Source organism: Stenella coeruleoalba, assembly GCF_951394435.1.
Source record: "Stenella coeruleoalba genome assembly, chromosome: 13".
Taxonomy (NCBI): Eukaryota; Metazoa; Chordata; class Mammalia; order Artiodactyla; family Delphinidae; genus Stenella; species Stenella coeruleoalba.
Window position 1 is genome coordinate 45,295,592 of NC_137159.1, and position 16,391 is coordinate 45,311,982.

Sequence of the window (16,391 nt, forward strand, 5' to 3'; positions counted from 1 at the left end):
AGAAATCACTAAAACAGTGATTGAGGAATGAGATGAGGTGGGTTGGAAAGGGGTGCCTGCCTTTTTTTAAAAAAATCTATTTTAGCGGGCTTCCCTGGTGGTGCAGTGGTTGAGAGTCCGCCTGCTGATGCAGGGGACACAGGTTCGTGCCCCGGTCCGGGAAGATCCCACATGCCGCAGAGCGGCTAGGCCCGTGAGCCATGTGTCCAGAGCCTGTGCTCCGCAACGGGAGAGGCCACAACAGTGAGAGGTCCGCGTACCGCAAAAAAAAAAAAATACATATATATGTGTGTGTATATATATATATATATATTAGCACTATTAGACTTTTTAAACATGTGCAGATATTATTTTGTTTAAAAAACAAAATTAACATAAAAACAGAAGACAATATTTTTATTTAGGGAAAAAAACCTAATAATTTTTGTGGACCTTTTCTGTGAGCTGTTTGTCCAAGATGTCTAGGGTAACATGGGTATAGCTGATAGATAATAGCTGGTCTTAAATTCCTACTGGTCTTAAATTCCTACAGTTTAGTGAGTATTCTAATGTGAGGGCCAAAGAAAGGGGAGTATATGTGTATGTATGTCAGTAAAGCCCATAGATTAGACATTAAAGTAGGGGTTTTGGGGCTGGCAAGTGGAAGGCTCTCATGGGCAGGCCCCAAAGTCACAGAAGCAGATAAAAACCAGGCAGACCCACCAAACAAAGTAGAGAAGAATGACATTCAGGGACACAAGGACACAGTGGCCCTTTAGTGTTGGCACAAATGGCGCTACACATGTAAACTGGCCCTGGGAGATTCACTGCTGAAAGTATAGACAGAAATCATCATCAGGAGAAGGTTAACTTTTGTTAAATAGCTTCCAATTAGAAGGAGAAAAAGTAAGGGATGAGTGTAATATACTTGAGAAAGAATACCATCTAAAATAGTTTAGGTTAAAAAAAAATTCTGTAACATTCCTATTTGGCTCTTCAGCAGCAAAATCAGGTTTTACAAATCAAATTTAAAGGAATGGAAACTGCTGCCAAAAACAGAGCTTTGGCTTATCTTACCAATGTTGGTCACCTTGGCTGACCATTTTATATGGCATTTATGGTTCTGGTATGCAATACAAAGTTTGCCTTTATCATCCTTAGCTAATCCACAAAATGGCAATACATAAAAGTTTATTTCTAATAGACACACCCAGACTAGAGTTAACGTATTACCTATAATAATCATCCTCTACATTAGTAGTGTCTTATCCATTTTATACTTTGCCAAGAGATACTTTATATTCATTTTCATAGCTCTTCCTCTTTATTAACTTGAGTTTCTCTTACTTTAATTCAATGATTACCATATACATATTTTTAAATAACTCAGCCAATATATAACAATAGTTGACTTCTATACCTGTCTAAATATTATCCTAGTAATGTGTCTAAAATTATATTAATAACTCTTCCCTTGATAATATACAATTACTTTTTATGGTCCCCAAATCACCATCTGTCTTGCTTTTTTCCTTTAACGGACATTCTGATGTAGGAGATTTGGCACAGTGGTTTTGTCTGGGGCGTGTTCTGATGGAGCCAAGGGGCAAAGTGAACATTTTGACAGAACAGTTTTGAGCAATCTACACCAAAATATAGAAACAATTTTTATTATAAATCACAATAACACCAGCAGTGGAGAAATGGGATGGAGTGAGGTTCTGGGATGGCATGGGGCCCAGGAACAGGATGAGGATTTCTTTTTTGCACATTATATGGTAATTTTTTTAAGTTGGTTTCTTATTTAGAACTTATCAAAATATTCTAGACTCAAAACAATTTCATCGGTATAGACTGACAACGACCATTAAGCCATTATTCTGACTCTTTATATATCTCCTACCCAACTCTCTTCCCATTGGATTTTCATGCCAGTCTTAAGTACTATAAATAAGATTACGGACATCGTGACTTTTCACCCGAGTATTTCAGAGCACAGCTTTGAAAAATAAAGACATTTTCCTACATAACCATGATGTTACTGTCATACCTAACAAATTTAGCACTAATTCCTTAATATTCTTTAATACGTAAGCCATATTCGAATGTCCCCTATCAGTACCTCAAATGTCTTTTACAGCTGGTTTGTCCCAATTAGGGAAGAAGAAATCAGTCTATTTTTGTGACAGAAATATGGAAAAATATTACAAGTGTAAGATCTAGATGTAGATGTTCACTGTGCTCTTCCCTTACTTTTCTATGCATTTGAAAAATTTTATAATATAATGATTTAATTCTTTCAGACATTTTATCTGTGCAAATATGTCTATATATGTGAAAGCGGTGGGAAGTTTCTAACTCATGCTACTGAGCCCTGCCCTGTTCGACATTGTCATAATTATTTGGACAATTATATAGAAAGGATATTTATAATATTTCTCAGTTGATGATCTGGGAGAAACAATGAGTGTGTTAGATAGCTGAATCAAGATCCAAAAATGTAACAAGAACTGGTAAAGAAATGAGTGGTGATACATAAAAATATATCCAGTGTTCAACAAGAGCTGGAAGCAGAAGGTCACAGGTCAATAGATGTAGTAATGAAGAAGGGACGTAAGGATTACCATCTAGCTTTTGTGACAGCTAGAGCAAATGGAAATGTTGGAAGCATTAAGAAAACAAAAGTTTTTGTTTTTTTTTTTAAGAGGGGCTGCTGCTCTCCCTGCTTATGAGCTGCGTCTGTCAGCTTTGTCAGAAGATATTGCCATAGGCACTATTACCATGGGCACTGGGGTGGTAAATGTGCAAATAGGGTAGGAGAGGGAGTGGTATGGGAGGTGGGACTACAAAAGCCAAATTGTTGTAGAATCTTGATTTAAGTTTCCATTGTTATGGAAGGCAGAGACTGTATTACTCATCTCTGTGTACACGGTTCTCAGCACTCTACCTGACATATAGCAGATACTTCACAATGTTCATGGAATAAATGAATTCTTTCCTACAGGCTACAGGCAATAATCTATGCATCAACTGACGTATTGAAGACTTACAGTCCTTTGGATGCTCTAAGGCAACACCATGGCCACATGGAATATACATACCTTGGGTCTCTTTGCCTGGCCAACCAAACAGCATGATGTCAATAATTGAGGCTGCCCCCAGATAAGAGCATCAACAATGAGGCATCACTGGACCAATGGACCAGGCTGCACTTTTGCCAGATGACTGTCTAAACTGGAATGTAAAGCGGCAAACATCTCAGGAGAGAGGGTCATGTGAGTGCGTTTTGGCATATTAAGACACTGTATTTTCTATAACAATTTAGGCTGGGTAGTTCAGACTCAGTGCTCTTACATGTGTTCCAAGGATTTGGGGAGCTATAATCTTTTGCAAAATGGCCAGTAAGTGTCGATAAAGAGCCACCCGGATAGCCTGCCAGAAGATTTCTTCATCCAGCGTCCAAGGTGCATCAGCTTTCCCATGGGGCAGAGTAGGAGGGAAACGCTTTTGTTCAGAGTGCTCTCCTGGTACCAACCCTCCTCTCTTGCCTGAGGCACTGGTGATCATGTGACACAGCTCCAAACCGTCTTATCATGTACAGGGCATGGTGATACTTGGCATTGCCTTTAAGTGTAGTTTCCTTCTGCCTCAAGTCCTAGAAAACTTTTGTTGTCTCTGAAGTGTAAGAGTATGTGAGAGATAGAGTTTGTACATGTGTATGATTCTAGATAACTTCTCAGGTCCCTTCTAGATCTCAAGTTTTAGGATGATTATTTTGATAGTACTTCTAACAATGCTATTCCAGCTTTGGAATTTGTGATGACTAGCGGTATTCAAAACATATTGTTGATTGCAGAAAATAACGCAGAGGACCATATAGGGAGATAAAAAACCAAAAAGATGTGAGTGAAGTATATAAATTTCAAACCATTAAAAAGGCAAAACCATTTAACCCAATTTTTCTATACGGTGTCTCCAAGATTGTTAGTTGGAAAGTAAGGCTGTTTGTCCCAAGGGGCACTTCAAAAGAATAAACATAGTCGCAAAGCCCCTAGTTTCCATTTATATTGAGCAAATCATCTTAACTTCTCTTTAATCCGTTGATATTTTCAGTTTATATTGCCCCTTTGCCAAATCTCTTATTTTCTGCATTGTTCTCTCATGCATACTGCCAAGGGCACCCAAGCCAATGGCCTTCCAACAAGGATTTCTGCCTCCAGTCTGTCATCTCAATTAACCCGGCACATTCCACTAATGACTCTTTCTAAATCATCGTTATGATTGGGTCATTCTCTCTCTCTCTCTCTCTCTCTCTCACACACACACACACACACACACACACACCTCAAAGTCTTCAATGTCTCCTTGCTGCACAAGGGGTTAAGTCTAAACTCATAAACCTGGCAGTTAAATCCTAACTAATCTGGCTCCAGCTCACTTTTAAAATCTCTCCCAGAAAGAAAGTCTAAACTCCATGTAGTCTGAACTATTCCTGTATTCCCATGTGGTTCACTTCTGGAAGTTGCATCCTGGCCCTACCACCCTGTCTTTTATGGAGTCCTCTCCTTCACTCTGCTCTGAATATCTAAATTCTACCCACCCCAAAGTCCAAATCAGACTCCATAGTTTTAACTTCCTCAGCCAATAACTATCTTTTGGTCTCCTGAGGTTCTACCACACTTCTTTACCATTGGACAGCATGCTCTCTATACTGGTAATTAACTTCCACAGGCATAGGTTTTGTTTCCTTGAGTAGATTAGAATCTCAGTGTTAAGGACTTTTTTTTAAATTTCCCAAAGTGCCTAGCACAATGCTTCACATGGCAGGTGCTAAATAAATATGGAGCACTCAATGATTCCACAGGGACAGAGAAGAGAATGATGGTTGCCGAGGGGGTGAGGGGTGTGAGAGGGGTTAGATTGGGAGGTTGGTATTAGCAGATGCAAACTGGTATATGCAGAATGGATAAAAAACGAGGTCGTACTGTACAGCACAGGAAACTATATTCAATATCTTGTGATAAACCATAATGGAAAAGGCTATGAAAAAGAATGTATATATATATGTATAACTGAGTTACTTTGCTGTACAGCAGTAATACAACATTGTAATTCAACTGCACGTCAATAAAAAAAAAACATAAATGAATGATTCCAAACATTTGTGAACCACTTCTTTTTGTCTGAAAACATCACCTAACTTCAGGACTTTCTTTCTAGCTTCATCATGCCATGAATAAGTTTCTCAATTAAAAACTAACGCACTCCTCAAGTGTGCCTGCTTCTGACACAGTAGAGGGCCTCAGAGACAGTACCTGGCAAACAAACCCTCTTGTAGCACTTAATAAGGGTGAGTCACTTTATAGACAAATGAGCACTATATTCCAGAAATTGTCTCTTTCCACCGTGATTAAAAAGGAAAAACTCATTGACCTTAGATATACTAAACCAAAAATATATACTCAGAAATCATAGGTAACTTTGATATGTGGGCATGAGTATGGTCTTAACACGTGCTATGTGTCTGGTCAATATCCTCCATACTCCAGATGTGCTCCATGGATAAGCAAAACCTACATCACTTGGGAGCTTGGGTTAGAAATGCAGAGTATCAGGCTCCACCTCAAACTTACTGAATGAGAATTCTGCCTTTTAACAAAGTCCCTAGATGATTTTAAGAGCCTTGAGCAACCCCAAAATGGGCACAGATTATGGCACAGGAGTTTTTTGGTTTTTTTTTTTTTTATGTAGGCGCCAGTGACTATAGGATTTCTCTCCTTTCAAAATAGCATATAGCAGTGGTTCGACACTTGCGGGACCCCACCCCCAGGGTTTCTCACTCAGTAGGCCTGGGGTGGGACCCCAGAATCTGCATTTCTAACCAACTTCCAGGTGATGCCAATGGTGATGCTGCTGGTCCGGGAACCACAACCACTGGCTCACATCACCTAAAACTAACATGAGGCATATTCTAGGAACTTTGCTTCAAGTGCACTCCCAGTAGAAGGGAGAATACTGAGATAGCAAAGAGGAAAGAGCAAAAGAAGTGGCAGCAAAATGTTTCATTTATGTTACAGGAAGGTAGCTGTTAACATTCCTTTGTACACAATGGGGTAAATATAGTTGAAGAAATTACTATAGCAACAGCTATGTTATCCCCCAGATTTTTTCTTACTGACATTATTCAGAAAAGGAAGCCCATCTTATAGAAATTCTATTTCAACACTGAGACATAAAAAACAAAAGCTCTACGAAACATACTCCATTCGTTAACGACTATGGGAAAACAATACAGATTTAAGATGGTTTTGAAAATGACTCTCTGAGGCCTGGATTTGGATTCTTTGGTCAAGCAGTGAAATAAAAATGAGTTTTTAGATCTATGACTCTAAAACAAGAAGAAAAGGAAAGCAGAGCAATGTTGCGAATGTCTTATAAACTTTTAAATTAAAAAAATCTCAAATACCTCCTTTTTTAAAACTAAGACTCTCAAAATTATAAATAAAACAATATATGCATGTATAAACCAAAGAGCTCCACCTAGAGTTGGAAGAAAGTGTTATTACTTAACACACACAAATACAAATAACAGAGCACTATTTACCCATATCTTATCTATACTCTTTTTTGCTTATGGTGAAAATATCTATTTTTATGAAATCTTTATAAAAAGGATAACTTTCTGAAGTGTGAAATATTGTTAACTAAAGAACTGAGTTTTTAATAATGCTGTAACCTATGTTTCTTCTAAAAGTTTGGCAGTAATATTTGTTACTGTGGATGATCTAGAAGCCATTGTCTTAAAGCAAATTATTTAAAAGTTGGGATAGTGTCTAAAGCATCAAGGAGAAGCTTAAAAAATGGATTCTTACCTGAACTTGCTGTATGAACTTGAGCAACTCACCTTCCAGCTCTGAGCTGTCTCATCAATGAGGGTTAAATAAGATCAGTTGTTCTCAGCCCTGATTGCACATTGGAAGCATCTGGGAGCAATAGAAAGCAATTGATGCCCGGGTCCCAACCCCAGAGATCGCGATTTAGTTGTTCTACTAGGGGGCCCAACCTAGTTGCCATGAAAAAGCTCCCCAGGTGATTCTAATATGCAGATAGGTTTCTTTGGATCAGTGACTCACCTAGCTCTCTTCCACCCCCAAGCCTATTATTCTAGTTAGTGGTTCTTAAGCTTTAGGTACTTCAGAGTCACCTGGAAGTCTTGTTAAAACACAGATTGCTGGACTCACCCCCAGGGCTTCTGATTCCGTAGGGGCCCAAGAATTTGCATTTCCAACAAGTTGCCAGTAATGCTGATGCTACTGGTCCAGAGTCATACTTTGAGAATCACTGTTCTAGATGGTGACCTCAAAATTAGATTTTCTGAATTCCTTGTATTATTTTCCCTCTACTTTATCAAACCACAGTATGGCATTTTTAATTAGTCTCCCTGATTCCAAGCTCTCTTCCTCTAGTTCTTAGCCCACGCTACGAAGTTAACATCCTAACCCCCAAAATCCTGTGCTACTCCTGGCCTAAAACTTTTCAGTGACTCCCCAACACTGACAGAAGACAAGACCAACTAACATGACACGCAAGGCTTTTCACAGTTTGACCCCAAGCCTCCTTCCCAGCCTCAATTGGGCAATTCAAGGACAAACAGGACAACCCCTTCCCTTCAGGAGTCTTGAGATGTGTGGTAGGCATTGTTGAGCAGTGAACCCACCACCATTACCCTCCTCACTGTATAATACATATTTTTATTTTCTATATATTATGAGGTTTTGACATCTTAAAAAGCCTTTCTAGCTGGAGAGAGACTGCCCTTCCTGGGCACTTGTCAATTCTTAGAGACAGCAAAGAGCTCAGCCCTGAGCCTGCCTTTAATATGCAAACTAACCAATCCAGAGCCCTACCTCCTTCATGGGGCCCTGCATCCCAGGAGGCAACTGTCCTCTCCTTTAAATTTCCCAGGGCCAGATTCTAGGCAACTGGGGACCACCCCTATAGTCCAAAGCCCTTCAGAATAATTCCTACTAGCCAATCCTAAACTGTTCACTGCCCTGCCTTGCCTTACCTTCCCCACAGACACCCCAACAAAGGCTCTGGCCTAACCCTTCCCCTCACTCCATCCTGACTCCCCTGGTGTTGTCCCCTTGACCCGGCATGGCATGCCATGCCTTCTGTCTCAGGACCTGTGAGCATAGTAAGCTTTTTTTTCCTGAGCTTCAGTGAGGTTACCTCAGTTAGGTGGCTGACCATCTCATAAAAGAACACAAAACACTCACCTTCCTTACCAGTGGCTGGGAATGCTGATTCAGCTAGAGATGGCCAATGGCATATACATGGAAGTGTGCTGCAGGCTTGTGGGAAAGTTTGCTTCCCAGATAAAAGGGAACAGACCCAGAGCCATTCCTTCCTCCAGCTCTGAGTGTAGTCGCAATGTTGGAAGTTGGAGCAGTCCTTTTACAGCCACGAAGGAAAGAACAAGTAAATCCCACAGACCAAGGTCCTGACGTTGAGGATCAGCTGGCCAAGCGCAACATCCACTGACCTCCAGGCTCCTTTACATCTGAGAAGAACAAACCTCCCCCCCTCGTTTGAGCCACTCGCTTTATACCCTTGCTTACAGCTGATAGCAATCTCTGGGGATGGAGGTGGGAGATAATAAGCAAGTAATTCTTCAACACAGCTGTGCTAAGTGACTTGAAGAAGCAGAGCATATGGTGAGAGGGGATAACAGGTGAGTTGGGAGAGGACTGCAGATAAAGCAGGCAGAGGGGAGAGCTTCCGCAAGAGTCCTCAGAGAGGAAGTGCACGGTGTGGCGAGGGGACTGAAAGGCCCATGAGAGGGAGAGCAGCAGAAGAGCCCAGAAAGAGAGGCAAGGCCTGGCCTGCTCCCCAAAGCAGGAGGGAGCACCTTCCACTGTGCAGCCCAGCTCTCCATTCCCAGCCTCCACCCTTGTTCCTCCCATCCTATGCTGAATTCACCTGTTTCCTTTTCCCTCACTTAGACTGTTTGGACTTTTCACAATACCTTTAATCATCTTTGTACCCCCAGCATCTAGCGAAGGGATGCGGAAAGACACCTAATAAATATTCACCGAATGAAAAAATTATCATGATAGGTTATTATAACTATTTAATCCAATAAGGGGGCTAATTCATGACTGTTTTTGAGGCCCAGTTCTGCAATTGAGTCCCGCCACCCACTCAGTATGCTGCTTTACATGATTGGATGAGATGCTTGCTCCATTAGAGCCTTATGGGGGTTAAAATATTAGGTGACCTTTGATGAGCCTGTCAGCTCTACAATTTCCTGATTTTTAAGTATTTTTTAAAATCACAAGGAGCTTGATGTTATCACCCCAGCAAAAAAGAGAGGCAGAAATAGTTCTATTATGCATTGAAATATTATCCATATTTGATTTTAAGCAGCAGGTTGTGGGTTATTTAATTTCCATTTCTTAATTTTTTTTTTTTTTTTTTGCGGTACGCAGGCCTCTCCCGTTGCGGAGCACAGGCTCTGGACACGCAGGCCCAGCGGCCATGGCTCACAGGCCCAACCGCTCCGCAGCACGTGGGATCCCCCCGGACCGGGGCATGAACCCGTGTCCCCTGCATCGGCAGGCGGACTCTCAACAACTGCGCCAACAGGGAAGCCCCATTTCTTAATTTTTTTATAATTGACTTGATTCACTTAAATTATCTAAATCAGTCCAATTGCTTGCTTACAAATTACAAAGGAGAACAAAACTTCATCCATGAGTCCTTATTTTACTCAGCATTTATTTGAAAAATACTTCATAGATTTTATAATTAAAAGTGAATCACCAAGTTTAAATTTAAAATGCACATAGCCTTTAACTCATGTCCAGGAATCAACACTTCAAAAATACTGGGCAAAGCAAACACTTAATGTCAGAGTCGTGGTGGAGGCGGCAGCAGGGAGCAGTATTTTATTGGTCTGAATTGTGGCACATGATGGTAATAAAAAGTGGACTGATTTCAGTTAGTTGTTTTTAGGTTCCCTGCACACACGCACTCTTATTGCCTGCTCTCCACCCTGCATGCTGTTCCCTCCACCCAGATTCAGGGCACTGGCAGCCTCTTTTTCACCAAGCAGCCCTCAGCTCAGATGTCACCTCCCTGGAAAGCTCTTCCCTGACCAGTCCATCTAAAGTAAAAAAACCACCACTCCCTTCATGGTATTTACCACTATCTGAAAATATCCAGTTTATTTAGTGTTTTTTGTGGGAAGCCCCACACAAGAAATTGAACATCATCTCTGGCTCACTGCTGAATCCCAGCACTGGACTGTGCCTGGCACACAGAATAGGTTCCAAATAAATAAGTGTGGAATAAATGAAAAATATATACATATTCATATGTACAAGAATGCTCATGTAACGAGATTCATAATAGCAAAAAGCTGCAATGACCTGAATGGCCAATAATAGATGAGTGATTAAATAAATTATGATTTATCTATACAATGGAATACTCTGCAGTGATTTAAAAGAACATTTACTGCCATGAAAATATATTGACAATACATAGTACTGTGGAATTTTTTTAAGTTTCAGAACAATATGTGCAGCATCATCCCATCTTTATAAATGATAGAGATAAATGTAATTATATGGGTATATATAGTTGGGTTTTTTTTTTACAATGAAAGATACCATATTATGCTATATGAATTTTTTAACATATATACACGTTTTTATACACATAGGGAAAAAGATGTGGAGGACTGTGGTATTAGGAGGAAAGGTAGGGGTTACCTCTCTTACTCCATACAATTCTGTATCATTTGAATTTTTGGAACACCCATGTAAACCTTTTGCAAACTAAAAAAAAAATTACCACATTTATTTTGTAGTGAGGTGACTGAAATGAGTTTCAAGCTTTTGGAAATATGAGATATATTTTCAAAAATATTTTATGTTCACATTTTAAAATTGTAGATTAACTTTAAAATAAATAAAAATAAAACTTGGAAGCACCTTCTTCAACAGGTTAATGGATAAACCAATTGCAATATAACTATACAATGGACTATTACTCAGCAATGAAAAGAAATGAGCAAAACCCAGAGAATGTACAACACCAAGAGTGAGCCCCAAGGTACACTATGGACTTTGGACAATTGTGATGTGTCAATGTAGGTTCACCCTTGGTAAGAAAAATATATATATATATACCACTCTGGTGAGTGATGTTGATAATGGGGGAGGCAATGCATGTGTGGAGGCAGGAAAATTTCTATGCCTTCCTCTCAATTTTATTATAAACCTAAAATTGTTCTAAAAATAGCAAAGTCTTTAAAAAAAGAAATGTTAAAAAAAGTTCCTGTAACTTTTTAAACTAAAACTATACAATTATCATCTAACCAAAATCTGTTTTTGAAATAAATTCCAAAATCACACACACACACACTCACACACACGCACACGCACACACACACAGAAAAGAAATAAACTATGAAGTCATGGACAGACATGGAGGAATCTTGAAGGCGTATTTCTAAATGAAGGAAGCCTATCTGAAAAGGCTATATACTGTATGATTCCAGCTATATGACATCCTGAAAAAGGCAAAACTATGGAGACAATAAAAACATTAGTAGTTGCCAGGGGTTATGGGAGAGGGAGGGAGGGATGAATAGATGGAGCACAAGGGATTTGGGGGACAGTGGAAGTATGAACCCTAATGTAAACTATGTAAACTATGGGCTTTAGTTAATAATAGTGATCAATATTGGCTCATCAACTGCAGCAAATGTATCACACTCATGCAAGATATTAATAATAGAGGAAATGAGCTGGGGACAGATATATGGGAACTCTGTACTTTCTGCGCAATTTTTCTGTAAATCTAAAACCACTCTAAAAAATAAAGTCCATTAGTTTTTTTAAAAATGTGTTGCATTATGCATTTACTTTATTAAATAGGATTAACTAAATTAAAATATTTAAAATGTAAACTTTAAAGCAAAAGTCATGCATTTAAGTACTTTTAATAAAGATGTTATATTCCAAAAGAAAATAAATGACTTAGAATTTTTTTTTATTGGAGTATAATTGCTTTACAATGGTGTGTTAGTTTCTGCTTTATAACAAAGTGAATCAGTTATACATATACATATGTTCCCATATCTCTTCCCTCTTGTGTCTCCCTCCCTCCCCCCCTCCCTATCCCACCCCTCTAGGTGGTCACAAAGCACCTAGCTGATCTCCCTGTGCTATGCAGCTGCTTCCCACTAGCTATCTATTTTACATTTGGTAGTGTATATATGACCATGCCACTCTCTCACTTTGAATGACTTAGAATTTGAGGTCTAAAACCTGATATTAGATCTCCGACTCTACTATAGATATTTTTCAGTTTCTAGTTTTCCATTAGAGTAATTTATGTCAAATAGGTTATACTAAACTTTTTTCCAAAATTACATCTCCTCAATGAATTTTTGTTCTCCTGAAAACTGTCCAAGTCTTCTCTATTTCCATAGAACATCCAGTGGAAAACATACATGCACGCACACACACACACACACACACACACACACATACACACAAATAGAACATCTAACGGAACTTTCTTAATAACACTATTTGTGTATGAAGGACTTCAATGAATAAGGTATAAAAATATTAGCAAAGTGCTTTGAGATTCTCAGATGAAAAAGTTAGGAAAAACTAACAAGTCTGGTAACAGAAATTCATGCCACTAATGGTCTGTCAGAGAAAACTTATTTTTACAAATATTAAATAACTTTGAATAAGACACTACCTAATTATTCATGAAATCCATTACTTCATTCCAATCCACTACTGTAACAGCTGGAAATTTAAAACAATGGCATTTCATAGGTAAAGCAAAATGCTGTTAAAATTTCACATTTCATACAAATGCTATCTTTGGAAGAGATAAATACAACTATGTTGGTGAATACATCTATTCTACTTCTGACTCAGACCATGAACACATTTTAAGCAAATATATATTGTCTCTGTATAGAGCCATAGAATCTTATGGACAGGATCTTTGAGGTCACCTATACTAACTTACTATCCAATGAGTCAGATAGTCTATAACACCTTTGACTGCTATCTACACCAGAAGTCTGAAAATTTTTTCTGTAAAAGGCCAGACAGTAAACAGTTTAGATTTTGCGCCCATCCAGTCTCTGTTGCAAATACTCTGCCATTGTAGCTCAAAAGCAACAGCAGACAAAACAGGAACAAATGGGCATGACTGTGCTCCAATAAACCTTTATTTACAAAACAGGAAGTAGGCCAGGTCTGGCCAGAAAGCCATAGTATGCAACCGCTGATATAGACCCCTCCCAGTTATTTATAAAATTCCTTTAGATACATTAGACACCTTTACAGGAAAATTCTTTGTCGGGGGCACTGAAATAAGCAAATTCACCCATTGCTATAAACAAAATATTGCCTTCTGAAACAAGAGAACATTTATCCTTTGACATGTATCAGCCCTTCAAATACTTGAAGTAAACAATCATGATTCCCTCAAGTAGTACTCTCTCCAGTCTAAATATCCCCCACGCCTTCAAGCATTCCTCCTGTTATGACATAGTTTTCCAGACTATGCGACCAACTGATCATCCTGTTGTATACATACTCCAGTCCAATAACTATCCTTTGAAGTGCAGAGTACAGATACATGACATATGGTTTTCAAAATATGTAGTAATCAAGATGGAATTTTAATTTTAGAATTTGGCTCACTGTCTCCAAATACAAATGTTTTTAGTTTTCTGGGGGTTTTGTTTTGACAAAATTACCATTTAGTCTTTAAGAAAAATATATTGTGTGTAGATATAGCCAATGGTTTATTCCCAGTGTCATAACTCTATACATTAATTTAAAATGATTACCAAGAAATAGAAAATATTTTTGTTTCATTTTGAAAATAAAAGTAGGCTTAATAAAACAATAAATTCAAAATGGTTCCTACACATCAAAAAATGTTGGCAGAACTTACCTCTACAATTGGAATCATATACTGCAAATTACAAAAGAAAACCATCAGTTATTTTTTCAGAGAAAATGAAGCACAAAAGGGGAAGAAAACATACACACATCTGCAGTGTGTCCTTTGATGCTGCTGGCTTGTTAGCAAGAACAGAGCATGGCTGCTACAGTCATAGCCAGGCAACCTCTAAATGATGTTCCTTGTTGTATTCCACATTTCAGTAACTTGGGAAGAAACCACATCCATGTTTTTAAAGAAATTTAGCTCTAATTTCCATGACTTATTGTCATAGAATCCTAAAAAAAATGTTTTTAATAACTAGAAGAAAAAAGTCCATATCTATAGAGCTATAAATGCACCACATTTGGTCTGACTTTACAACCCATTTCTGTAACTTAGCGTAGTTTAATTTTTTTGATAATTCAGTACCTTAAACAGTATATTGTACATAGTAGATACTAGAGGAATAAATTCATTCTTTAAAGTATAAATATTTTTATTTGTAATGACATCCCAATTCATAATGTTTGTTGAGTTTGACTTACAATCTCATGGTGTCTGCTTCCTGCTTGCTTGTCATCACAAAAGCTCTCCCTGGGTAATCTCATCCATGTATGTGATTTCAAACACTATCCACATACTGATGACAACCAAATTTGTTTCTCTAGCCCGGTTTCACTGCAGGGATGCCCCATATATCTACGAGCCTAGTGGCACATTCACCTGGACAGTCTAACTGCCACTAAAACAACATGTGCAAAGATGGAACACCCTAGGTCATCTCATGATAGGGAATGTTTATTGATTATTCATTATGTTCCACACACTGTGCTGAGTGCTTCACATGGATTTTCTCACTTAATCTTTACAGTGCCATTAAACATGGCAGGTTCATTTCCTTTTACCTGAAACCCCATTCAAATGATAGCATCAGAATATGAAATATATAACAGACATCATTCATTAACTACCTAGTACCCGTTCCCCTGCCCTTCTTCCTGGCCAAGAGAACACCAATTTTGTTCAGGGCATCAATATGTCAAACTGATATCTCAGTTTTCTTTGCAGCAAGGAGCAACTACATGACTCTATAGGAGCCAGTGAAACATAAGGAGATATCTGTTTTGGGAAGTTCAGGAAATGCAACACAATCCTTACCCTTTCCTGCCTTCTTCCTGACTTAATAGTGGATATTATGTGCAGCTGCACTTTTCATTATTTTGGCCATCAGGGAAAGGCCAAGAGAATCACAGAGACATTGGCACTCATATCACTGAGCTACTTAACCAAGGCCAGTAACCATCTACCTCCAGACTTCTTGTTACTGAGAAAAATGAACTCCTATTTGTCATATTCATTTTCAGTATGGTTTTCTACTAACCTGCAGCTGAAAACATTCCTACTGGATACAAAACTATAATATGAACAAGAGATTTCAACAAATTAGAAGGAAAGCAGATGGAGGAGTAACTACACAGAAAAACAAAGGATGCTACAACCCAAGTACTTGCAGAAGCAAAAACAATGAGATGCAAGTCAGCTCACCTCATGGAACCCACAGTAGACTCAGTATTTGGAGGCACCAAGGACTGCAGAAGACAAGACCTACAGATTTACCATTTGGAGCTTCCCCAACAAAAAGCCAGCTCTCCATCAGTCACCACCATTCCTCAAGCCAACAAGTTTACTATTACATGTTGGAAAATTTCCTTAAAAGTCTGTTTATTGCTGTTTATTCTTGGCTGTCTGTTCATATTTATGAGTAAGTCACTGAAAATATGATTGTAGGGAAAGCCTGGGTATGAAAGAGAGAAGCAAAGCAAACAGAAAAAAAGAAAAGGCAAGGAGGGGTGAAAGGAAAAAAAAAAAACTTAGAGGAAACAAAAACAACACAAAAAGCAGAAGAAAACAGCAAAAAGAAAAACACATTATCCTCAGAGAAATATGGGAAAAAAATGAATAAGAACAAGGTGCTATGAAGTAGAAATAATCAAAATATTGCAGCAGAAACAAACAAAATTAAAGGAAGGTTGGAAGATGAAGTTGAGGCAATTTCCCAGAAAATAAAGTTTGAGGACTGGGTGAGAAAAGTTGAAAATTAGACAATCAGGGTGACATAGAAATTTCAAAAGAGGAGAGCCAAGAAGAGAGAGAGAAAGAAATTGTCAAAGGAAGACATTAATTCTCCTCCTCCAAGACCCCAACATCTAAAGTGAAATTAAAACATGCATGAAGGCAGATGATTTTGAAAATGCAGAAAAAGAGGGAGAAACTGAACATCTAAAAAGCTTTCTGAGAGGAACAAACAGGTATAGCTCCCAAACCTTTGTATGAGAATGACATCAAATCTCTCAACAGCAAAGCAAGTCATGGAATTATGCCTTCAAAGTCCTGAGTGGAAGATAATTTTCGGCATA

At 38.6% G+C, this 16,391-nt stretch overlaps 1 protein-coding gene across 2 annotated transcripts in view; it reads right to left on the bottom strand.

The window, feature by feature from the left end:
- Positions 1-16,391, bottom strand: part of ACYP2 (acylphosphatase 2) — a 174,324-nt gene that overhangs the window by 130,006 nt on the left and 27,927 nt on the right. Inside the window, exon 4 of one of the 2 annotated variants that reach the window (XM_079941020.1) lies at positions 8,407-8,542. The exons of the other annotated variant lie outside the window; for it this stretch is intronic. Within the exon in view, the coding sequence (XP_079797146.1) occupies positions 8,437-8,542 (106 nt within the window). The 3' untranslated portion in view covers positions 8,407-8,436. Of the gene's footprint in view, positions 1-8,406; positions 8,543-16,391 lie in introns of those variants that run through there. 2 annotated transcript variants of the gene reach the window in all.